The 25110-nt window shown below is 40.2% G+C and overlaps 1 protein-coding gene across 3 annotated transcripts in view; it reads right to left on the bottom strand.

The window, feature by feature from the left end:
* GRIN2A (glutamate ionotropic receptor NMDA type subunit 2A) overlaps positions 1–25110 on the bottom strand; it is a 157254-nt gene that overhangs the window by 53748 nt on the left and 78396 nt on the right. For all 3 annotated transcript variants that reach the window (XM_071444247.1, XM_071444248.1, XM_071444249.1), the window contains exons 4-5: positions 17704–18296; positions 7393–7507 (exon numbers count right to left, since the gene is read on the bottom strand). In XM_071444247.1, the coding sequence (XP_071300348.1) occupies positions 7393–7507; positions 17704–18296 (708 nt within the window). The remainder of the gene's footprint in view (positions 1–7392; positions 7508–17703; positions 18297–25110) is intronic.

Raw genomic sequence — 25110 nt, 5'->3', positions numbered from 1 at the left:
GGTAAAGACAAATAAGGTACCATTATTCTAATAGGTAACTGTTTTACACAGCCTGGATGTCATCAATTAACACCATCTATCACCTGGTGTTACGTGCACTGCAATTTGACATTCAGCATTTCTATTTGAGAACAGCAATCAGATACTCTATTTGTAACCAGAACCCATTTGAAGTAATAAAAAATTACTTTAAAAAAATCAAACAAACCCCAAAGAACCCCCAAAGAAGAACTCTAATATACACTCACACCTACACATCTGACCAATAACCAAAATATCACAATGTCATTTCTGTATCTTCCCAAAGAGAAGACTCTTGTGTTCTTATACATTGAAAAGCCATTGTAAAAGCCTTTACCCAGGCTTCCACTGGAGCGAGACCAAACCACATTTTTAGTAAGAATTTCCATTAGAGTAATTTCTCATAACTATTTCATTCTGCCAACAGTTGGGTACTTTTAAGAAAGCAAACCCCACTGCACATGAAATTTTCTAGCTTATTTACTATTATAAAATATCCCTTCTAAATTAACCCACATTTCTTTCCATTTCCAGATCACCAGAAGGAGGTTTATGATTTAAATATTTTTGAGTCTAGTGTTTTCCTCCTCAGATTGTTTAACTACTTTCTATCCAGAAATCTAATTATGATGACAGATAATATAAATGAGCTAGCAATCCACATAATTTATAACCTAATGCATTTTAATAATTCTTGAGCTGCTTAAGCTAAACAAATGACAACATAATCATGAGACTGTTCAAATATTTCTTTTGCAAGGAAAATGGTGTGAATTAACAGTACAATAAGAGACTCAGACCCTTAAAAAATTAAAAATTGTTACCTATGTTCTATCTTCTAAAAACTTAAAAAGTTAATCACAAAAATTCCCAAAGAACATGATTTATATCCATTCCTATTTTGGGAAGCCTGTAAGCACATGACCTTTGCAGTTTTCTTTCCATCCTGCTTATAAGTCAAGATGTTTTACTGAACTTTAATGTAGGAGGCAGAAATGTCAAATCTTTACTCACTTAAATTAGGAAATTCAAAGTATCTCAAGGGAAGTAGGAATTCTCACTTAAATCAATGGGAATTATATATATGATTACTATATATATATATATATATATATATATTTCTAGTGTGAAATTTATCCAAAACACAGTGGACAAAGCCTTCAGGAGCAAAGCTAGTTCAGCCCCAGAGGAGCAATCTGTTGTTTCTATAAAGAACCAGTTAAATTGTGGAGGTGTGGTGAGCAGTGGCAGTGCCAGCAGCGTGTGCTGCCTTACGTGAGCTTACACGGTGTTGTCACAGCCCTGAGTGACACGGAGGTGACCATCTGGAATGGGGAGCATTCCAGCCAGCCCAGGCCCTCAGACAAACAGCCAACGTGCCAAGGGATGCCAGGCAGTTCAGAAGCAGAAAATGTGCCCGACTGTCTGCCTATTCCACACATCAACAAGGAAATGTGATGGCATTTGTGTGCTCAGGAGTGCAGCAGATCCCAAACCACCAGGGCAGGATGCTGGGAGGAGACAGACACTGATCCCAGGGCATGTCCCTCTGCAGCCACCCCTCCTTATCTTTGGAAGATTGCAGACAAGGAGAGTGAGAATGAACAATTTGGTGTGATAATGAACAATTTGGTGTGATAATGAACAGTTTGGTGTGTTCCTGGGTGGCAGCCAAAGGCAGACAGAGACCTGCACAGTTACACACTGCTGTACCTCAGAGCCCCCTCCTGCTGCATCCCAAAGAAGCCTCTGAAAAATGTAAGGATGATTAGCACAGTCCTGCTCACACACCTCACAGAGGCCATCAAACCAGAGAAAAAGAGCAAGGCCAGATCCTGTGCAGTGTTGGCACAGAAAGTGAGTGTCACACCAGCATATCTCACCAAAAACAAACCAATACCTCAGTCCTGTCACCCCCCTCCCAGCACACAGGAGCTGTACACAGCACACACCCATCATCCCTTTGTTAGAAAAAACGTTACATGACAACAATGATGCTAAATGCACTCCCAGGACTACCCAGCCAAACCTTTCGAAAGAGAAAGATTTTCAGGGGAGTTCCTTTTACATTTAACACACATACATTGCACAACATACTTTTTGAGCTGTCTCAGTTAAGAAAATAGTGCTGAGCAAATAAAAAATCTAGCCCATCTTGCTTTATTGAAAAACTATTTACTACTATTTTTTCATTAAGCTTTCCCACTTAAAAGGAAGAGCTACTATGGCAAGCTTTAAATCAATCACTAAAAAGCTAAAATCGACTTTGTCAGGTTAGCAATAACAGCTGCAGAGCAAAGCACAAGAGCAAAACCCTTCCTCCAGATACAGCATCTGCTGTGCACCACCTGCTGCAAACCTCTGTGTCACTTTTATGCTTCTGAAGGTCCATATTTCACAATGGCACTCTAAATTTAAATGACAAAATATGATGTGAGCAGTTCCATGTCTTATTAATAAGAAGTGTTTTAGAGTCCTGAATGGTTTGAAGACGTCCATTCAAAGACTTTGAAGTTTCCAAAATTTGCTGCAAAATCTCACATGGGGAATGCAAATGTCCTGCTCTTCCCTCATGGCTGCTGCTGACACCATCAGGAAGGCACCAGTCCTGCGACCAGCAGGGCTCCAAGGAAAACACAGGATCCAGGGAGATTATAAACAAACAGGAGAAAGAAAAGCTGCCACCTCCTGCAGCCTCATTTTTCAATACAGAATTATTAATCTGCACTCACCAAATCCTCAGTGGCTGGTACAGTTTTGGTTCTGGGCAATGTCCCAGATAATTCTGTGCAGTGCCAGAGTTCAGGCTCATACCAGAGAAGCCATTTTAGGAGTTGATTATGTCATTAGAAAGGAAGAGAGCTAAACAAATTGACAGCTCCTTCTTCCATCTCCCAGTGGGGGAAGATTTTTTGTCACCTCTGCACTCACTGAAGACCTTACAGCTCCCCAGAAATGCCCAGACAGACATACCCCTACCTTCAGAGAGGGAGAGCTGCCCTCAGAGTCTTCCTGTTCTCTAATATATAGGTGGAAAGAACAGGGGCAAAGCACACCACCTTTGCTTTCCATGGGAGTTATAATTCCTTTACAGCAGCAAAGAGGTGGGATCCTCCTTGGGAATACATGATTTAAGAAATGCTGCATAATAGTTGGTGCAATTCAAACAATTCAGCAGAGTAAAGGTCAAAGGAAAGGCCTTTAGGCTAGGCAAAAGCTCACTGATACAGAAACAACATGCAATTTTCAGCTGACAGTAAGTGTCAGGATAGGCATATTTACAGGAAGGCTAAATACACAAAAGGACAAGGATGGAATACAGGGAATGACGACCCACCAGATGTTAAAGAACACACTGCTGCTTCTGCTGTGGGCAAAAAGAATATATCACATTACAGCACAGAGCTACTGACAAAAGATACCCTAGCAAACAGATTATTAGCTCAGGCAATTTCATCTGTTCTAGTTAAAATATCTGTATTTATCACCAGTGTTAGGGAACATCTATCATGAGACATGAGGATCCCTCAGCTGTCGTGACCCTTGCTCAAATCAATCAAGATTTCACAAGAAATTACCATGGAGCACCTCACTGATTTTTTTACCCCCTCAGTACTCTGACAAAAAGCTCTGTCAGAAATCTGCCTGAGACTGGGTTGGGTTTCTCAGCTCCAGGAGCTGTCTGTTCTGGGCTGCATGGCAGTGGATGTTGGTAGCCAGATGGAGCTCTCCGTGAAGACCTTGGTTCATTTATTCCAGGCAGGAACCATGCACCCTCTGCCCACTCCTTCCTACTTAGATACAAATGTGTACAACCCCACACAGAGCTTGTAAACCTGGCATATGCTACTTAATCAGAGAGAAATCCAGTTCTGCATTAAATCCTGCATTAGTGGAAAGTTAAAGATGACGGGCTCTGCTTAGAATAAACCTGGATGTAAAGGAACAGTTCTTGCAGTGGTGTTTCATTAGCAATTGTGCCATGTAGTACACAAATTCACCCAGAATACAGACCACCATGATAATTTTATCTGCATCTACCCGGAGCACCAGTAAAAATTGCTTTTACCCTGGAACTCATCTTTACACATGGAACACACTCATCTTTAAATGCAGTCTTCCCCACCTCACTTATACACACTGCTAATTAAACTGCCTACTTTTGCCACTGCTAATCCTATTCTAGCATATGATTTTAATATTGGATTGACTGGATTTCCACATTAAAAAATATACTAAAAGAAAGGAAAAAGCCAGACTAGCAGACTGTGAAGTTCAGTGAAGTTGATGGGCCAGGTGAGGCACGCAGGTCCCACCTCTCTGAGGGAACATGAACAGGGGAGCTGCAGCTGGGGCTGCTGAAGCTCTGAGGGTTGTTGAGCCCTAGCACAGTGATCCTGCAGTGCTTTAGTGATATTTGGGCAACACTGCTAACTCTGCTAAATTTTATCAAGTTTCAGTTTAACAAGCACATTAAGCTTGTCTTCTTAAAAATCCCTTGCCTGAGAACAGCATCCCCTTTGCCTGTCAAGAATATGAATGTTGGTGTCAGAAGTTTGAGTAGCTGCTTTAGGATCTGTCAAAATATCTTGCTGGATGCCTGTGAAACATGCCCAAAAAGTGATTTTCAGTCTTCAAACTATTATCGTTCAAACAGCTTTCTTCAGCATCTGATATGGGACAAACCCCTCAGTCAACCCCTCTTACATGTGAAGTTACCACCTCAAAGTTTCAATACTGAGTAAAGAAAAAATAACTTATTTTCTGAGGGGTGTGATAAATGTTCTCCAGCTATGGTTGAACAGCTTCTCTATAATCTTAAGCTTTAAGTGAAGTATATCAATTCTAAAACCAAAGAAAAATTGTATTTGAATAAAAGCAGTTTAAAAACAAAGAAAAATTGGTTTTAAAAATAAATCTTGAATTTTTAGGTAAAAAATTCCTTACATAAAACACAATTATTCTTTCTACATAAATAATAAATTAGCTACTTGCAGTATGCACATTAGTTACATTATGAGGATTTACAGGCTGTTGCACTGTCATTTTTTCACATGAGTAAATTATTTAATTGGGTACTAAGACTTGATTTTTCCATATAGTATTGAGGATATTTAATAAGACTTCAATAAAACCATTCTGTGATATTCCCTGCTACACTGTAAGAGAAAGGAGAAGCAAGTGCCTGTCTGGAAACTCAGAGCAGCAAATGTTAGATCTCAGATGAGTAACTTTGACAGTTTTGAAATTGAGCAAAACAGCTCAAGGAGAAAGGAACAAGAGGAAAAAAATGGCCTAAGAGATATGGGGGTAAAACCTGCAACTTGGGGAGAACATTGAGACAGCACTAGAGAGCTGCTCAAATAAACCATGTGGAAGAGAAGGGCCTCCCCAGTCTCTCAGTCAGTGGAGCTGAAGTGCACAGGGACACTGCTGCAAAGATGTGGGGTGTGCCCAGACAGCCCAGAGCTACATCCAGCGTGCCAGGATAATTGATTAATCACTTTATTTGTCCTCATCCACAGAGGCAGGATCAGCCTGTGGTCAGGAGAATCATTCTGGTGGTGACAGAGCATTCTTGGCCACCTCTCACGTCTCCCCTCTGACAGAATTCCTAATTGAAGCTGGCCCCTTTCCACAGCCCTTCTGGAGCAGCCACCAGAGCTGCCCTGCCCTCACTCTTCTCCTCACTGGCCACCAGCAGGGCTCCAAACCAGGGCCACACACCAGCACTCATATCTGCTTCTGTTCCTCCTCCTAAAAACCCCTCAAACCTGGCAAAGAGCAGGAAGGGATTCAGCAGCTGGGAAACTGCACAGCCAAGGCAAGGATCAGCCTCCAGGGAGCCCAGCACTGCAGGGGAGCGGCCACTCTGCCCTACAACCATGGCAGGCACAGCACAGCCCAGCCCAAACCTCATCCCCTCACTGGGGCTCGCTGGGAGGTTAAAACAGGCTCGAGTTCCAGTTCAACTGGAAGGTTAAAACAGGCTCAGGTTATTTCTTGGAATAGTGTTCATTCACATATCCAGTATTTCTGTGCTGCTGTTAAATTATTTTCCAAAAAAATCAAACCCGTCTCTCCTTGTCCTTTGAATGGTCTCTTTAGAGAAGTTTCAAGGTACAAAATGTATGAAATTATTTTAACATAAGCATTGTTGGCTGCCTCTTTGAGCATTTTCTTCCTTTGGCACCTCATGCTAATAATATTCCCCAAGCAGTGTAATATTTTTCCAGAACATTATATATGATATGCAGACTGTTGAAGAATTTTAAAATAGGGTAAGAAATTTTCATAACAGTTAGTGAGCAAATGATTCCTCCAAAGATTCAGATTGACACATTTGGAGAGGATTAAATTTATCCAGAGAATTAAATTTGCATCAAATGAACATAAAGAAATACACAGCATAATCTAGGACTACTCTCTGTGTTTCTGCATGACTAGCATATTTATTGAGATGTCCTTCAGTAATTCTGATTTTGTCATTATTATTCATCATTATGAAAAGTCTTGTAGTCTTATAAACAGGAGTTTTAAGTTGATTCAATGGGTTTTTAAAACTATAACAAAAAGAATTCATAAATTTCAGCAACAATTTAGATAATGCAGAATCACATTTCAGGAATTTAAAATAAAACTGGTGGATGATTTAGATGTATGTTTTCCTACAGTCTTATATTAAAAACAAGTTTCTTAAAACAAGTTTTTAAATGTAGGGACACAGCCTGCAAAACTCAGAGCCAAAACAATCACAGGCTGAGACTGGAGTTTAAAAGAAATGATGCTTGTGATAAACTTTTTTATTTACCATTTGCATATATGATTAACATTGATGCCATGACATTTTTCCTTCTTGTCTATATAGAACTCTATATGGAGATCACTTGTCTACCTGGACTAGTCAAGATTCTGAATTTTTAGGCAAACACTGATAGGATTATTTTCCAATTCAACATGAACTTCACAGTTGGGATTTTTTTAAGTGTGTTTTTACTTAAAAGTAAAAAGCACACTTTTTTTTTTTTACTATAAAATCTGTCAAAAAAACCCCCACAAAATCAAGCAAATAAAAGGAATGGAATTGTCAAGGTATAAAAATCCATCCAAATTGAAGTAGCTGAGGACCAAGCTTTTGGACATTTTTCAGTTATCCATTTTACATTACTACATTTTAAGAAGAACTGGAGATGCAAGGTGTGTTTCATAGAAATCTGAACTCCACGTGGCTCTTCTTCACCGATCTGTCAGAACTCATCAGATACACTCAGGATGGTGTAAAATTTTCCCTTCTGAGTGCTGTGCCACTCCTGCTGGAGCAGGACCCCCGCGATGTGACGCGAATCCCCCCAGTCCCGGAGCCGCGCTCACCTTCTCCCACTCCCGCTCGTTGTTCAGCACGATCACCACCAGCCTGGGGTGGGCCTGGTACCCGTCTGCTGTGAAGGACAAATCTCTGCCTTCCCACGTCACATTCATCATGAACCTGCAAGGCAAGGAAGAAAAGTTCATTGAAAAATGAATGGGCTGTCTGTCTAAGGAGCAGCAAGTGCAGTCACCGGCAGCGCTGCTGAGATCCATGCACCGAGCCCTGCCAGTGCTGTGGGAAGCCTGTGCTTGCAGTGTGAGGACTCAGGGCATTTCAAGGCAGTTCACAGCTCAAGACAAAGCAAAATATTGTTGATGTGTGAATTATAATGCAGACATCATTTTTAACAGCGTCCACGTTACATATGATTAATCTGTCCCCTCCCTGAATAATCTTTCTGGCACTTTGCACAATCTCACCAACTTTTCAGGAGCATTTTAAACAAACCCACATGACCTCTGTGGGTAACATTGCACTATTGTGTCACTGAGTAATACTCAGAGCAAAGTGCATCCAATGTCTTCCCCCCCGTTCAGACCTCCAGGAGTCCTGTCAGCTCCTCCCAAAACTGGAGCTACACACAGTGGTGTTGTATATGAGGATAAATTCCACTAATGCCAAAACCACCCATGAAAGCTTTGAAGGTGTTCGTAAATATTCAGTTCAGTAATTTCAAAAGAAAAAGTATTTATGCTTTTATTCTGCTTTTTATTTAGCTTCATTTTCAATGGTTTTCAAAGGACATATGAATTAATTAGCATTTTGAATAGGGAAAAGATAGAAGGACACAAGATAAAATATAAAAGAATGAAAAAAAATTTAAATTTTGTTGAAAAAATCAAAACTCCACATTGTTAGTGTGAAGATGACAGGCCTATCCCCACAGTAAGAGGTAAAACTGGAATTCAAAAACTTGGGAAGAAAATATGTCCCCCAGCCCATCTCTGTGGTCTGAAGTTGAATTGGTCTGAATTGTTAGTGTATTTAATTGAAAGAAATTCAGTGGAATACTGATGCAGACCGAAGTGCAGATGTCCATCCTATAGAGAGATGTGTTCTGAAGGGCAGAAATTCACTGTTCTTCATACATTACCTGTAGTGATTTCCCCACAAGACACCAATACTGTTTTATATGTTTGTATGAGTTTGGAGAGAATTTTTGGGTCAGTTAGTTGGTTGTTATGGCTGGCTTTTTTAGCAGTAGTGGCAGCATAATCTCCTGGGGAATGTGACACAGACAAAATTCCTCAGCTCCAGATTCAAAGGAGAAGGCTTTGTATTGACATAGCTCCCTGAAAATCCCAGTAGCAGAAGCACACTAACTAAACATATATAGACCCAGAAGAAATAATGGCATTGTATCATAATAGTTAATAAATAAATGTGCACCTGGACAGCTATACTAACATCATTCAGCACCAGTTTGACAGCAATTTGTAAATTCACCCATTATAACTCACATTTCATTACAGACTTCCAGTGTCAAAATTTTCCCCTTGACAGAACTTTGCTGTCCAGTTGAACTAATTTCCTATATATTCCATTTTCGTCCAACAGTGAAAGATCTTGCTTGGGAACAAAAAGCTTGTCTGCCACCTTGAGAGGCAGCAAACACCAAACAGGATTTAATTGTGCTCAGGTGTAAGGAACCAGCACAGCATTCACTGTGACCCAGGGAGCGAAATGCCTGGGCAGCGAGCACAAGAGGAAATCAAGGATGTGCTGTGAAAACAGGCAATACTTGCATTTACAGCACCCTGTCCCAGTTCACACCCATGAGGTGAGATCCCTCACAATGAATAAATCAACCCCCTCGTTCCACTGGAGCTGAAAGCCAAGCAGTGTCCCCTGCCAAGGGACCCCAGACACACACACTACACTCCATCAGGCTTTTGTGCTCACCTGGGCTTTTAACCATGCTGAAAATGGTGACTGGACTGGAGGTTGAACCCTTCCTCAGTAGGGATCACCTGATTTCAAACACTACTCATCATATTTTGGGCTCAATATTCTAATGTCCTAGCCTGGAAGTTAAGCAAGGGCCATCACAAGATGCAGTGCTGAAGCTCAAGTGTTCCAAAAAGACTAATACGAACCACAACACCAAAGTGAAAAATTGAACTCATATTTTAAATCACATGAATTTACCAGCCATTAAGTAAAGAAACATATATTGCAAGGCTTTTGGTTGTTTTTTTTTAAATTCCCTAATCTGAAAAGTCTCTTAAAATTGTATTCTCTGATCCTGATACAAAGGTGCGAGTGACGCACTCTGAGCTACCCCAGATTCTCACACTGCAGCAATAAAAAAGAACTTCAAAGAGATTCTTGTTTCCCCAAGCACATTCTTCTGTACAAAATTCATCAGCTGCTGTGTTCTCCAGAAATCAATGCCTACAACCTACACTTGCTTTTGGATTGTCATTTTTCCTCTGCAAAGGACAGAAGTCCTGCTCTGCTTTTACTGGCCACTATCCCAAACTGCTTTTCCTACAAAAAATGCCCAGTGTTGGTCTGCTCCTAGTTAGGAATAATGCTGTGAAGAATTTATATTATGTTACTCTTCTAGAGTTTTAAGTTTATCCAAAGTTAATTCTGTGCAAGAGGTCTTTGGCTTCTGAATTGGATAAAATATTTTTCTGAAGTAGCTTTGGAAATGCAAATTCCTGTTTCTTAACTAATGAGGTGTTTAGTTATTTGAACTCCTTACTTTGATGGGGCAATTAGCAACATACCTTGGATTTGTAGTTAATCTGTTTTCATTCCTCATTAAAGCTACAGCCTTTGCAAAGGCACGCTAGCACAAGACCTTGTGATGGTATTATGACACTGAAGTCTTAATTAACTTTTGCAAACTGAAATTTGTAAGATTCCCCAGGTGATACAAAATGGCACTTTTTTTCTGACAGAAGTTAAGCTAGTCCCGCATTGAATCCAAAACAGGGTTTTTATCATGCAAAGAACCAAACCTTAACTATGTATTTAAAAACACTTTTAAACGTTTATACAATTCTTTTTTGCTTGTCACCTTCCCCAAAAAACTGAGAAGTGTTGGAACACCACAGCAGAACACTTTTGCTGTCGTATTCACAAGCAAGCCTTTGAAGCACCCAGGTTACAAACTTCTCTAAAGGTTTCCAACTTTATTTTTATAAGCCTCAGAAAGATCAAGTAGTTCACACAGAGCTCCAGATTAATGCAAAAACTGCAATATTTATCCATGTCTAAATCCTAACTTTACCCAGAAAGCCAGAACATACTGAAAAAGCTCAGTTTTCTTACCCTGTAACTACAGTATCACAACTTAATTGACTCCAATTCAATTAACAAATGGATGAAGACTTTGCCAAAGGGATCAGGGCTCAGTTTTCAGAGCACCATTTGCTTGGATCCAATACTGCTGACACAGAGGCTCCTTTCTGGCCAGACTCCTCACAGGAGACATGGACTTCCTCATCCATGAATGTTTGTTTAGGATTTCCTATACTGGATGAGAACAGTTGAAACCCTGGAGCAGAATCTTTGAGGTTTTCTACTTCTATGGTAGAAAAAGCAAACATGTTTGCAGGCTATGGCATTTCTTTTGAGCTTTACCATATATATGTCTATTCAAGAAACACAAGTGTTCTCCCAACACACCCAAGGATTTGAGAGCAAAACCAAGGCTTAGTGGATTCTATGTTGGGCATTATTTTAAGGAAAAAAACCATAACTTTATGTAAACTATTAAGGTCACTTTGTTCCAAACATAGATCAACCCTAGCCCTGGTTTCAAAAACCTCTCAGAGTGACCTGAGAAAGCCACCAAGGACAGAATGGAAGCACAGCAGAGCAATCCCATGACACAGAAGCAGGTGCCAGGCCACCTGTGGAGCCTCAGCACCCTCCAGATGCTCTCTCTGGGTGCCAGGGAGGAGCATCCTCAGCAGGGACCCTCTCCTGCCCACCCACCTGTGTCCCAAAAACCCCCCAGGACTGGCCAGGCTCAGGAGCACCATCAGCTCTGCAGTAAGAGGGTTGTTTATAATTAGTGTGAAATTCACCTAGAATGCAGCTCCCAAACACACCAGCAGCTGGGAAAAATAGAATGGGGAAGGCAGAGGCATTAATGAAAATGTGTCACCTCTAAGCCACCTTCTGAGGAGAGAACTTAGTCCCCAGACCTGTAAAACAAAGCACAGGGCCTGAGAGCTGCAGGGAGCAGACAGACCAGGGGACTCCTCTCTGCCTTGAGCTCAGAGCTGCATTTCCTGCCCTCAGATGAGATAATCACACTTGATAAACTCCCCAGGTGCCATCATCAGGGACTATCATTTTTATTTAATGTCTTCTTCACCATGGGGCAGAATTTCAAACCTCTGAGAACTGCAGGCAATGAACAGAAGCTGGAGAGGCTTGGGAAAATACATCTTGCATTAAGAGAAACTCTCCCTCTTCTCTCTCAAAGAAGGAATTTCCAAACTGAGATTTAAAGCAGATTAAATGCCTCAAAACCAACATGCTCTCTGGTGATATTTCTCTTTCCTGCAAATAGTGTAAACCCAACCATTTTAATAACCTCGACAGCCAGCTGATCTGGGCTTGGCATTCACTCAGCCTCATACCTAAAAAAGCACGAGTGGATGCAAATTTTGTCTTTTCTTCTCTATCTTGTTGAGGCTCTGAACTGCTGAACTTCCTTGCTATGATTCAACCATGACATTTGAATGATACTTATCAGTAGAAACCCCCAAGACACATTTTTTATCATTAAGAAACAGACTTCCTCTGTAAAATTAAACCAAAAAATTACTTAATGTAGAATATATAATGTGTGAAGTACATATAGAAAAACATCTGCAATAGAACCCTATTAAACAAGGTACTGATGCATTTTTTTAAGTCAATTCTATATTCTATACTATGTAGGATTTTTTTTTTCTAAATTCAAATCTTTTGCAGTGATGCAGAGTCACTTCTTCCTCTTTGTGCGTCCTCCTCCTCCCTCTCCCAGCCCTTGCTCTTCCACAAGGGTCCTTGCTTTGGAGCTGTGTCTCCCTAGGCCTGGAGCCAGCAGGATGAGTAAAGGTTTGGGAGGGATCTGCTCAGTGACTGTGCAAAAGGAACAGCACGCCAGCTTCTGGGACCTCCTGCCAGCTGCTCCTTAAAGCATTCACTGCCACTGGCTCTGGAAAAGCCATCCTGCCCCAGCTCTGCAAACAGCAAAACTCCTGGGGAGCCCTTCTGAGAGGGAGGCAAAGGGAGGGAGCAAAGTTAGGAAGTTCAGCATATCCCAGCTCCCTGGGATGTGCCACAGTGAGTGTAACTGAACACCAGAACGTTTAGCAAGTTAATGCTGTTATCAGCATTAACGTTTCAAAAGCAGCCCTAATTTGATCACATATTGCTGCACCAGCTCAGAAGCATCCCCAGCTCCTCCCCATGATGTGTGCCTGGCTTCCTGCCAGGGGATGGTGCCTGCAGCAGCTCCATCTCCAGGAACATGCTCTGATAATGCTGATGCTGAGCCCTGCTTCCAGCCCTGAGGGCAGGCTCCACTCCATGCCAGAGGCCATGCTTGTTCTCTTGTTTAGAATTATTTTAATTATCACAATAACAAGGTAATGTTCTAATCCAGTAACTGTTTGGTACTTTCTGCTTCCTGAGCTGAGCAAACCTGGGAGAAAATTCTAATATAGATTTTCAGTAATTTCTTGAATCACTTTTTAAGTAAACCAGCATCATGCTGGGGTCTCTGGGGCAGTGTTCCCCTACAGAACCCCTCCTTTGTTGTCTGTGAAGTTTAGTTTTCCTTTGGACTAATACATAATTAGTTAAATGTCTATACACCTTCAATCATCCAATAAAGAAGATGATACCTATTGTTCCCAAGTCTTCTCACTTAAATGAGCAAATCCTCTACAAACAGGCTGTTGATCTGTAAGTGGGAAAATATTAAACAGATTTGCTGGATTATTCATCAAACCATTGTGTTCCTATAATCCCAGATTTCATTCAAAAAGAGGCAAATCTGTCATGATGGAAGCTGGAATCAAAATATTGAATTTGAAAGACCATCAGGACAAGGGGGACAGCAAACCCTTTCCCTCTGAGGAAGGTGCTGTGCTGAAGGATAGCAGCAGCACAACAGCAAGGACAACTGAGCTTTTGTCCCTGGCCCTGTGGACTGCCCATTGCTCCTGCTCCAGGGGTGACAAATAAAGGAAATTGTGCTTGGGAAGGGTAGGATACCCTCTGAACCTACACCCTCACTGTTGAAGGATGGGTCTCTAAATCCTGCCTACAGCTGGGCTGCATTTCAGAAAGAATCTCACCAAATGTCAGCCCCACATGGCAAACGCCTGACTACCTATGGGCAGACACATCTTTTTGCTTTTCAGGACCAGCAGGGTTGGAAATGCTGCAGTGAAATGTCTCTCCCAGGGTCAGGATTTCCATACACACCATGAGCACTCCTGTAAACAAAGCAGCACCATTTCAATGCACACAGCAGCAGCATTTTCCATGACTGGCAGGGTTATTGTGTTTTGCTGTTTGTTTGCTTCTGTGTTTTCCCTTTTTCAGAGAGAACAAGAGTTTGTTCAACTGACTTGGCATTAATGAGGTGCTAATTCTATTTATCCTGCTGTGCCAGTATTTCACACAATAGTGGTTTTCTGCCTTGGGAGACCTGGGTCTTACACAGATAGAAAAAGATGATCTGAATCAATACGGATACAAATATACATATATATCTGTGTTTTTAATGCATTGAAAATGAGCCCTGTATTTTATTATAAATCCTTTATTCATAGGGAAAATCTGGCTTTCCCATGTGTACCAGAAATGAGCATTGATCAGATCATTCCAAAAACTAAAGCAAACCTGATTTTCTTCTGGGTCTAAGAAGCCAATAAAAGTATCTCAGAATTGCAGTGATGGGGGAAAGACAAACTGTGTGCTTTAAAACAAATATATCTTCAAACCAATTTAATACTCAAAGGATTTGAGAAAGAGGGAGGAGGAGCTTTTACTTCACTGCTTTCTTTACATAGAATTTCTTCACAAACAGAGATAAAACTGCTATCTAGATGTGGGAAGTCACATATAAAGCATTATTAACTTCCATTTACAAGCAAATTAGCTATTATAGCATAGCCTCAGAATACTATCCTGGGTTAAAAGCTGAATTAGACTGTCATTACAATAGATGGAGCCTAAAAATCCTGGGGTTTTTCTCTATTTTGAGCTTTGTTTTGCTCAGGCATTCCCTTACAGGCCTCTTCCCTGCCTTCCTCTGAGTTCTCTGCTCCTGAGCTTGCAGCAGCATCCTCTTGTTCAACCCAGCTTCTCCAGCACTGATTCCCAGATGGACAGGGGGTAGAGCACAGCAGATCCCAGGTCCATCATTTATTTACAGTTACTTTAGCCCTTTCCACTGGGAACATGCTCCAAAATCCTTTCCTCAGGTTAGTTTCTTAATACAGCACATATACATTTATGTTGTAGTTTACAATATGAAACTGCACTGTCTGGGACCTGAAACTGTGAAGATTCCATTTCACAATAAAACCCCAGTAAGGGCATTGATTTTTCATGTAAAGTAGAAAAGTAAAATTAATGATGAGGATGTAGAAAAGTAAAATTAATGATGAGGCTGAGAAAGTCCAGTGAATTTATGTAATTCACCTTGGCATGGAGAGACTGGTCAGCTCCCCAGGATTACTTAGTCCTGGTAAATGCTTGTATATACTTGCCTTGCTAGCAGATTATATGTGACAGGAATAGTCTTGGGGAGTTATTACATAAGAAGGACTATTTAAAGTTTATTTATTTTAGTATAATTCTGACATTTCTAAATTAAAAAAACAGCCTGCTTCTTGTTCTTGTGGTGTTGGAAAAGCTCAAAGAATCTCCAGTACAGAAAAGGTATTTTTACTTCATAGCTCAGTGTTGCACATCAGGAGAAAACTTTTTTAACCACAGTGCACTACAGCTTCTCCTATTAATAATTCCTGGGTGCATCATGCACTGCATGCTGCAGAATCTCCCGGTGAAGTCTAATCTCACTACCCCAGCACTCACCAGCCCTGTTCTTGTACTCATGCAGGTTTAATGAGAAAATAAAGATTATTTAGAGAAATACAGCTTATGCTGAGTACTGAATACTTAATTCAAGTCTACACTAGTGCATTAGCCAAACAATAGGGTAAGAGCCTTTTTCAAGACAGGTTCAAGTTTTTGTGCCCCTTCCAAGAGTATTTTAAACCCCAACACTTATGACAGAATACAATTTAACTTTCACAGAAACTGGAGTTCAATTATTAATAGTGACTGCTTGGTTTGCAGGTCAGGTGCTTCTGTAAAGGCTCAGAATTTGGTTGACAGGATGCTCCCACTGCCCCCTGGCCCTGCCAGCACACACACCAAGAACCAGCACAGGGCTGCCCTGGGGGGGACAGCAGTGCCTGCCCCTGCTCTGCCCCGACCCCAGGGACACACCAGGGACACACCAGGGACACACCAGGGACACACCAGAGCCCTGCTGGGCCACACAGCCACCCACAGAGGCAAATCCTGCCCCATTTGTTACCTACAAAGTGACTCCAGAACATACTGAAAATCTGTACTAGAATTCTCTCCCAGGTTTGGTCAGCTTAGGGAGTAGAAAGTACCAAGCAGTGACTGGATTAGAGCATTACTTTGTTATTTTGGTAATAAAAATAAGTAGGAAAAGCAGGAAAATATTGTGGGGTTTCTGCAATGTCTCCAGGGAATTTGTAGTTTTAGAGGCAGAGGTTCAAAATTACGAAAGGAAGCAGAAAAAAGCCTGCAAGTGTCATGCTAAAGGCAAGTTCTCACTAAGGAAATGTTAAAATCCATTTACTTGGTAGCATTTGGCTTTCAAGAAAGCTTCTGAAGAATGCAGTGTGCAAAGAGGCTGTTTTCATGGAAAACTGTTCCAGGACATCGTGTGGTAATCAACTCCTAATCTAAATATGCACATACATCTCAAAATTAAAACTGTTCCAAAATCTCCTTTTTGAAATCAGCACAAACTTTCCTTCCTGTGCTTGCTTTTTTGTAGAAAGCACTCCATCTGCACTATTTGCTTAGAACAAAGGTCATAAATACTTCTTAGTAGCTTCCATATTGACAAGAGCTATTAACAAATACACAAGCTACCCTACTTCCTCTCACAGACCAGATAAAGAAATACATTACCATGCAACATTTTGGATAGAAGTAATCAGAAGTATCATGTCTAAAAGGGATAATTAAAAGGAAAACAATAATAATAAGAAAAAAAGAATCCTGATTTAAACCTTGGCAGTCCCCATCTGAGAAACTGTTTAGAGAAAACATCTATATCAGCTTGCATTAATGCTGGTTAAGTTTCACAGAGGTGACAAAAAGATACCCTTAAAAGTAAAGGGGACAGATTTCAGGTCTCATGTGATAAAAGCTGCCTAACTAATCTAATACTTCTATAATTTCCAGGGACAGCATTTTAATGCTGCACATTTCTTGTTTTCTAAAATATGACCAGGTTCCTGCTGATGCAAGAGATACGGGCTCAGCCTCCAGAGCATTTTGGCAATTTTACCTCATAGTTAAAGTACACAATAGTCCAATTTTGTTCACTCAGCTTCATACCCTCTAAGATCAATTTCTGTCATCTCCTACACTAGATTCAGAGCAGTGTTTATTCTCCACAGCACACATCACCTCCAGGAGCACAGCTATTGTCAGGGACATATTTTCTGAAAAATCCTTCATTAGGATCTTTTCTCCTGAGAAGCTGAGAGGCCTCAAAAATGAAATGTAAACAATAATTATCTGCTGCTGTGGAATGCAACAGGTGCATCTTTGATTGGTCTCATGTGGTTGTTTTTAATTAATGGCCAATCACAGTCCAGCTGTCTCAGACTCTGGTCAGTCACAAAATTTTATTATCATTCCTTTCCTTTCTATTCCTTGCTAGCCTTCTGATGAAATCCTTTCTCTTTCATCAATTCTTTTAGTATAGTTTTAACATACTATTTTCTTTTAATATAATATAGATGATAAAATAATAAATCAGCCTTCTGAAACATGGAGTCAAGATTCTCATCTCTTCCCTCATCCTGGGGCCCCTGTGAACACCACCCCAAGCTATCAGTGCAGCAAGTCCTCCCGCACGCTCTCCTGCAACATCTGAAAACCCCTGCTTAAAAAGGCCTCAATGGCATTAGCAAAAACCAATACTCCCCTTCAATAAACATCCAGTGGCAATAAAAGAGAAAACTATCAAGGCTGAGGAGGTTAAAATGCCCCAAAGCAATCACCCTTACTTGTGCAAGGTTTGAGAGGGCCGGTCGTTTTTGTCCAGCTGTCCATAGCAGCTCGTTCGTGCCTCAGGAAGGAAGGAGTACTTTTCCAGCATGGCTGAGGCAGCTGTGGCGATGACCCCAAGGCCATCCCGCACCCGAGCTTCTAAACTGTAGTCCCACTCATCATAAGCTGCTGAAATGAGTCCTGAAGGAAACTCCTTGGGAGTGATTTCTGTGTTACCACTGACCAGGCTGGGAACTATCCAAAAGAAATCATAGCCAGTGAGGCCCAGGGAGCGAGCCTCATCCAGGATGTAGACAGCTTCATCCTTGGAACAATACAGCAGGATGACAGATGAATGGATTTTCTTCAGCTGGATTTGGGTTTTGGCATCTCCAAAGGCAGTATCGAGTATGATGACGTTCTGCATGTCCCAGCCCACAAAACTGTTTTCCACAGTGGTCTTAATAACATTGATGAAATCTCGATATCCAGGGAAAGTGGTGGTCACCAGAGAGAACACATGCCAGTCATAATCCTGCATGATCTTCAGCATGATAATGGCTTCTTGCTGGATGGAAGCCCCAAACTGGAAGAACGTGGACATGACATCCTAAAATACCAAACACAGCAAAAGATTAGCAACTTGGTACAGCTCCAAAGGGAACAGAATCTCTAATTCTGCTTTCTGTTCTACCAGAGCTGCCAAACTTCCATTGCATTCCAGTAACTTTCTGTGGTTTATCATTTCAGGCCATCAGTAAGCAACACTGATCATAGGTACTTACAGCTAATCAAAATATTTACCAAAAAGGAACAAACTGATATTTACATAGGAAATTTCCAAGTGCTGGATCACTTGAAGAAAACTCAAATCAGTAGCTATTGAGGGAGGTCCCTGGGGACAGCCACCCACAGTTAAACAACTCTCCAGCAGGAAGTTTTACATTCCTGTAAACGCATGAACGCCACCCAACAAACTCACACCAATTTGTAGTTACAACAGAAATAAACTGCATTGCACATGCTGGAGGAGCTCTGTGCTTCCAGACAAAATGTCTGAGGGAGACTTCATTTCCAGGGCTCACTAGGCTTGGTGGAAGCTTTCAGACTCTGCAGGAGGAGATTTTCTGTCCCCAGGGACAGAGTTCACTGCTGGTCCTGCTCCATTCAGAGCACACGGCCCATTGATGCCTGATGGAGAATTAACAGGATGGGACTCCAAGGACAACCAACAATGTGTCAGTGTCCTCATTAAATGGAAATAACTTCAAACAATGGCCTCACAGTCTGCAATTGCTCTGTAATGTTGCCCAAGACAGATTTGTTTCTAATATTTGTCCTATGATTTACAGAATTCATAACATTTTATACAGCACAAGGGCAGGTGCTGCGTATTTTGACATCATCAGAAATAGGCAGCACAATTAATTCTGTTGGCACTAAATTTCCAAATACTTTGAGTGGTATATTTTTACTAAGTTACTGTAAGATCTAAATTTATTTTTTTAATTTTACATTCTGCATTTACATACAATAATTAGAGTGCCTAAACTATACATGGGAAGCCGTATAATTTTTTATTTTTATTTTACTTCAGTTTTTATTCTTGACCAGCAGAGGCAACTTATTTGCATCATTTTCAGACACAGAAAGCATAAACTCCTGGTGAAACAAAAGCTTATGATTTAAAAATAAGATATGAATCATTCAAGATTTCTTATGCAGGCTTCTGAAGACACATATGATGTTTTAAATTAAAAGAAGTTTTATGATCATGGTCACAAACTGCTATCCTTTTTTACACTTGCAGGGAACAGAAACAGATTAATTGATTTCATGGCAGGGTGGTGTTAGACATACAAATATTAGTGAGAATGATAGCTCAGCTCTGCAAATCTATTCCAAGAAAACAGTCCATACTTTTTTAAATAGTTGAAGAGTGTTATTACTTTCCAAGTGTTAAGAAGCTGGCACCAGGATTTTATATAGCTTGACAGCAATAAAAGTCTTACAACTTGTGTCAGACCTTGAAGACTGATATTGAAGGTATAAAATACACACTGCTGGTGGTAATGAAATCATCTGCCATGGCTTCTTTGGTACGTCATGACATTCTGAATGCCAGAGACAGATTTGAAATGTTTTGGGTTAATTACAGATGTTATAAAATATCTTTTGGAGAAGAATTGAATAAAGAATATTCGATTGCTGAATTCTTCTAGGAGCTATTTCCTGGTGACCTGGACTAGGTACAAAAAAACCAGCAAAGATTTTCATGTGGGGACTCACAGCTTAAGGAACCCAGCAAACAGAAAAGCTGCTCAGAGTCAGCATTTAGTGATTTAATTACTGATTTACTACTACAAAGTAAAGTTGATATCTACAGACAGTATCATGAATCCTACTTTGCTGCAGCTTTTAACTGATCATAAAAATACTGTAATTCAAAGCAAATCACTTCAGTTTTCTTCTCCAACTCTTATCTTAGTTTCCATTTATGACTAAAAAGTAAAACCATTTGCAGTAGATTATATCCATCATATCCTCTCACTCTTCCCATTTCTGTATGTGTTCTATAGAAATGGAATAATTCTTTCAAGCAATATATACACCTAGGTCCTTTGTGCATCACAAGGAACTTCACCAATGAGGGCATTGCCCCCAACATCTGAGGGCAAGAAAAAAAAAATCACATGGACATTTTCAAGTGTGACCTTTCTAACTAGTAAATACAGATTTTTAACCTAGAGCAGTCCTTGGCATCTTCCCTGGCAATTAAGAACAGTCTTGAGCACAATGCTCTGTGTCACCATTGCAACGGGCTGACAACAAAAGAGAAGTCATAAAAGTAAATCCTTTCCTTTTGTAAATATTATGTTAGAAAAATAGTTTATGAAAGGAGTTTCAGATATTTTTGTAAAGGTCACACCCATATTACAAGAGCCCTTTTCCTGTAATTGTGAATGCAAAGTCTAGTCAAAATCAGGCAACCATGATCAATTTGTAATTATACAGTGGAAAGAAGTTAGGGGTTAGGAAAAATGGAGACACAAACATCACAAGTGAGATCCTCATCTGAAGAAATTCCATGTAACTGCACTGACTTCACTGGATGCTTTTATGGAGCTGAAGACCTGACTGTATTTGAAACAGATGGAAGATTACAAGGAAATTGCAGCCTTAGGAACTTCAGCAGATATTTAAATGACTATAAGGAGAATATTCAAGGACATATCCATTAAATGGGGGGAAATGGTGAAGTTTAGTGAAGAAATAGCAAATAAATAAATAAAACTGTATCAGATTCAACTATTGTAATCTTAAACATCTACAGAGCCTTTCATTTTGAGGGGTTTTAAGCTTCACATTCTTTTCAAAAAGCATTATTATTCCTCTGCTTTATAGAGACTTAAATTCCATATGTGTAATAAAATACTAAGTTCCAATTTTCTACATTCAAATGCAAACTAGAGTGATGTTTGTAAAAAACAAAATTATTCCATTATTTTCATTTAACTGTCATCTTGTCATGCATTGAGACATCCATCTAAATCACTGCTGAAGTAGGAATACAGATGTAATATCAGAGGTGCTTTGAATGCACACTAGAAATATTTTTCTTTCATTCCTCAATGTCTCCAACTACTGAGATTACTGGTAGAGGTTGCAAGGAAGGACTACAACTTATCCAGGGCAAGAAAATTTTTACAGAGGAATTTCTCAGATAAATCTCAAAGCAGAACAATCCCAAGATGTTACATTTAGTATGAGTAAAGATTTAGTTGGAAGTATTTTTCTCTTCCAACTTCTTAGCTAGATTCCACCACATCCCTGTGAACAAGAAACAGCAATGAAAAGAGAAGATAAAGAGCAAATGAAAACATTTTGTTTCTTTCTGTCTTGCACATGAGTGTACAGTTTACAGCAAAACATCTCCCCATATGTTTCACAGCAGAAGGAAGTAATCCTTCAGTTTGCTTCTTGCAAAATGTTATTCCTGAATTTTGTATGTGGCAAGGTTCTGTGGTTGCAGGGGAAGGGCACAGAGCAGCCCAGCTCTCCTGCTGCTGTCATTTACAGATTCATATCTTAGAGTAAGTTGGTTTTAATTAGTGTACCCAGTGTACAAATCTGTCACTGTTGTCAGAAATGAACATTTCACTTCCTAATTCCAGCAAATTCCAGGAATATTTCTCTGGAGAGCTCATCCTCAGCCATTGCCACGACACCTCAGTTTCCCAGCCCTGGCTTTTCCCCCGAGCCCAGCAGGGTCACTCCCAGTGCTGCAACAGCTGAGGGCAGCCCTGGTGCTGCTTTGTGCCTGCAGGGAAAAGGCAGCAGGACTTGGTCAGCTGAGGAAAGAAATACTTGTTATCTAAACTACTGTAGCTTTTGTTAAATGAAAATTAAACTCCAAACCAGAACAAAACTGGGGTCAACACGGGACCAAATCAATTTTCCACTGCACAGAGATAGCAAGGGACAGCCACTTCACTGGTAAGACAATATTATGACAGGAAGGGAAAAATCAATATGAAAGAGAGTTTAAAAAGCAATCCAGAGGATGATTTTATTCAAATAGCAACAAGATTATCATGACAGGACTACAAGTATGACTTTCACATTATCTTAATTGCTTCATTCTTACTCTCTTTCACAGAGATCAGCAAAAATAATTTTTCTCTGATTTTGCACCACTGTAAATCAGACAACCCATTTTCATAAAGATTTACAGCATGTGGTGCCAGGTCTCCATACACAGTGCAAGCTGTTCCCTGTTTAATGAAATATCATAGTTATTTTTCATTTTTATAAAGACTGGAAATAATGAAAGCCAGAGGTTAGTCATGAATTCAACTGAATAATTTAGCATCACATCAAAAATATACTGGATAAAATTATTTGTGCTGATCTCAGATGTAGGTAAAAACATGTATTTTGCAAGGTGTTAACTCAGTACCATTTTTTTGGACTACTTGAAGAGGTGCCTTGATTCCCTGGTAAACATGAAGGGAATTGCATTTCTCTGCCATGAATTTCCAGGCCCCAGCCACAGGGTTTTCCTTTGTGGAGGGGCACAGACCCATGCCAAACTTTCAAGTAAATGCAAGCACTGAAGTGGAAGAGCTGAAAGGAAAACCTTTCCTCCAAGACACCCTGCATATTTTTGAATCCTTAAGTTATTAAATTCCGCCTCTATTCATTAAGAGAGAGAGCAGGCAATTCCCAATACAAACAGCTCACTGAGGTGCCCAGGGAGAAAACTCCTCCATTATCACCATGGGAGCAATTTGAGGGAGGTTATACAAAAATTTGTACTTCCATACAAAGCATAGCAAGATGTGAGGGTGGAAGTAATTTACTCATTCTTACAAAAAGCAGAAAATACTTGCTTCCCAAGGATCTGCCACCTCTCTGGCCTCACACGTGGTGAAACCAGAGCCAGAAAAAGGGTGGAAATCTTCTTACTCTGTCATTTAACTGGTGCAGATGCACAGCCACTAAATGTATAAAGGTCAACTAAAAGGACAAACTGAAGCCTTACTTTTTATTTTAAAATTGCTGTAGGAGAGGAACATTGAAGTTAGAGAAGGGCAGTAGAAAGCAAGGGAGTGCATTATGGCTTTCCAATAGCTGACATGTCCCCTTTTATTATTTCATGGAATAAATACCAGAGAAACATGATTTCAAAAGGTTAGCACTGGCCTAATCAAGCATGTTCTTTCCCATTTCCAGAGGGAGTCTGCAGAAATTCATTTTGCAAAGACTTCTGTATTTTTAGGTCATGGCTTCATCCTAAGAATTTTGCTAGATAACAGGTTCTGTGGGTTTTTTTCCTTTCTATTATATCCATTTAATGTTATACTACCTATTTGGCTTATCTAGGCTTGTTAAAAGAGCTGAAGTTTGTCACTTTTTCTCCTTTTTTTTTGTACCAGAATAGCAAATAAACAAAGAGAAAGTAATGAGAACAGGGTTATAGCAATCATTGCAGAGTCACCTGGGTTTGATGCTTTACATTTTCAAAAAATAGTGTGTCATGTCTAATGAAAGTAACTCAGTATGTGATTACAGGGAAATAACCTAATTATGGAAGATGACTAGTTTTGCACAGAGCTCCTGAGCCATTCCTGGGCTGGAGCTCACTCACCATCTGGGTTTTCTTTCACAGATTGTTCAAACACTGGAAATTGGGGTGGCTCAGTGTGAGCTCCTGATCAACCAGGACGAACAGGAGAAAAATGTTTTCAAAGGCTGAAATGAACCAAGAAGAAATGAACCAACAAGACTGTGACCAGGCAATAAAATCCTGAGAATATCCACATGAATCAGCAGGGATGTTGGGGTGGTCATTTGATGGAAAGTTTATTAACAAGATGCTTCTTTCTAGATAGACTTTCATTTCCACAGTTTCAAAAATGTTTTGCATTACCATGTTTATCCATGAATATTTCAATGAGGAAGGGCAAAATTGTGGGTCTACAAAATGGCAATATGGAGCTGCTTTGCTATTTGGGTAAGTAACAGCTATTCTGCAGCTTTTGGGGCCAAAAAGAATCCAAATGTAAGAAGCAGAGTACTGATACCTCAAAGAATAAAGGGAGAATAAGAAGTGTTTTCAAAAAGAATCTATTTGTTTTGTACATTCAAATATTTCTTGAATACAAATCATTGACTCTTTAACCCACACTGGGCCATGTAGTTCTGTACATCAGTGTAATCAGCATTATCCTAAAGTACTTCACCTTTATGGGATTTGTATGCAAGTTTTGTTTCCTGCCAGAATTTCATCCAGAAAATAAATATTGAAAAATGTGTTTGACCTAATATATTGTGTAGCAAGGAGGATGGATTATAGCTGAGTATCATTTCCCTTATGCCCCTTGCCATGGCTGCAGGTAAATGCTTTGCCATTTTTTAAATTTCGAATTTTTTTACGGTTTGTATAAGCAGTGAATTTCTGCTTTATTCATGCAATTAGTCATCACCAAACTGGTGTAAGTAAATAGTTTCTTGAAGAGCCCAAGAAGACTTCATTTTCCATAGGAAAATGACTTTAAATGAGCCATGGAGCACATCTTTCACCTCAAGAACACCTGAGTTCACATGGAGAGCTCTTGAGTCTGTCCTTTCAGTGAAACCTCTTCAAGCAATTGTCATGAATGATGGGAGAGCAATCAGGAAAATTAAGGACTTTCCAAAGACAGGAAAAGCAACTGCTGTGAAGTTACTCCAGTTAATACTGGTGAAAGGAACTGGCTTTCTGCTGTGTGGGAACATTCATCTGCCAACAACTTACATCTGAAACACCAAAACAAAGTTTGGTGACAGCATTAGGAAAAAAAATGGGGTCCTGTTCCAGCTCTCCCCATGAGAAAGTTTAGAACACAGTGACAGTGACTTGTTCTGTACAGGTCGCCCAA

Source organism: Agelaius tricolor, unplaced genomic scaffold (assembly GCF_023055355.1).
Source record: "Agelaius tricolor isolate 1412-34295 unplaced genomic scaffold, bAgeTri1.0.p SCAF_19, whole genome shotgun sequence".
In the NCBI taxonomy this organism is placed as follows: Eukaryota; Metazoa; Chordata; class Aves; order Passeriformes; family Icteridae; genus Agelaius; species Agelaius tricolor.
This window is presented reverse-complemented; position numbering and strand designations above follow the sequence as displayed.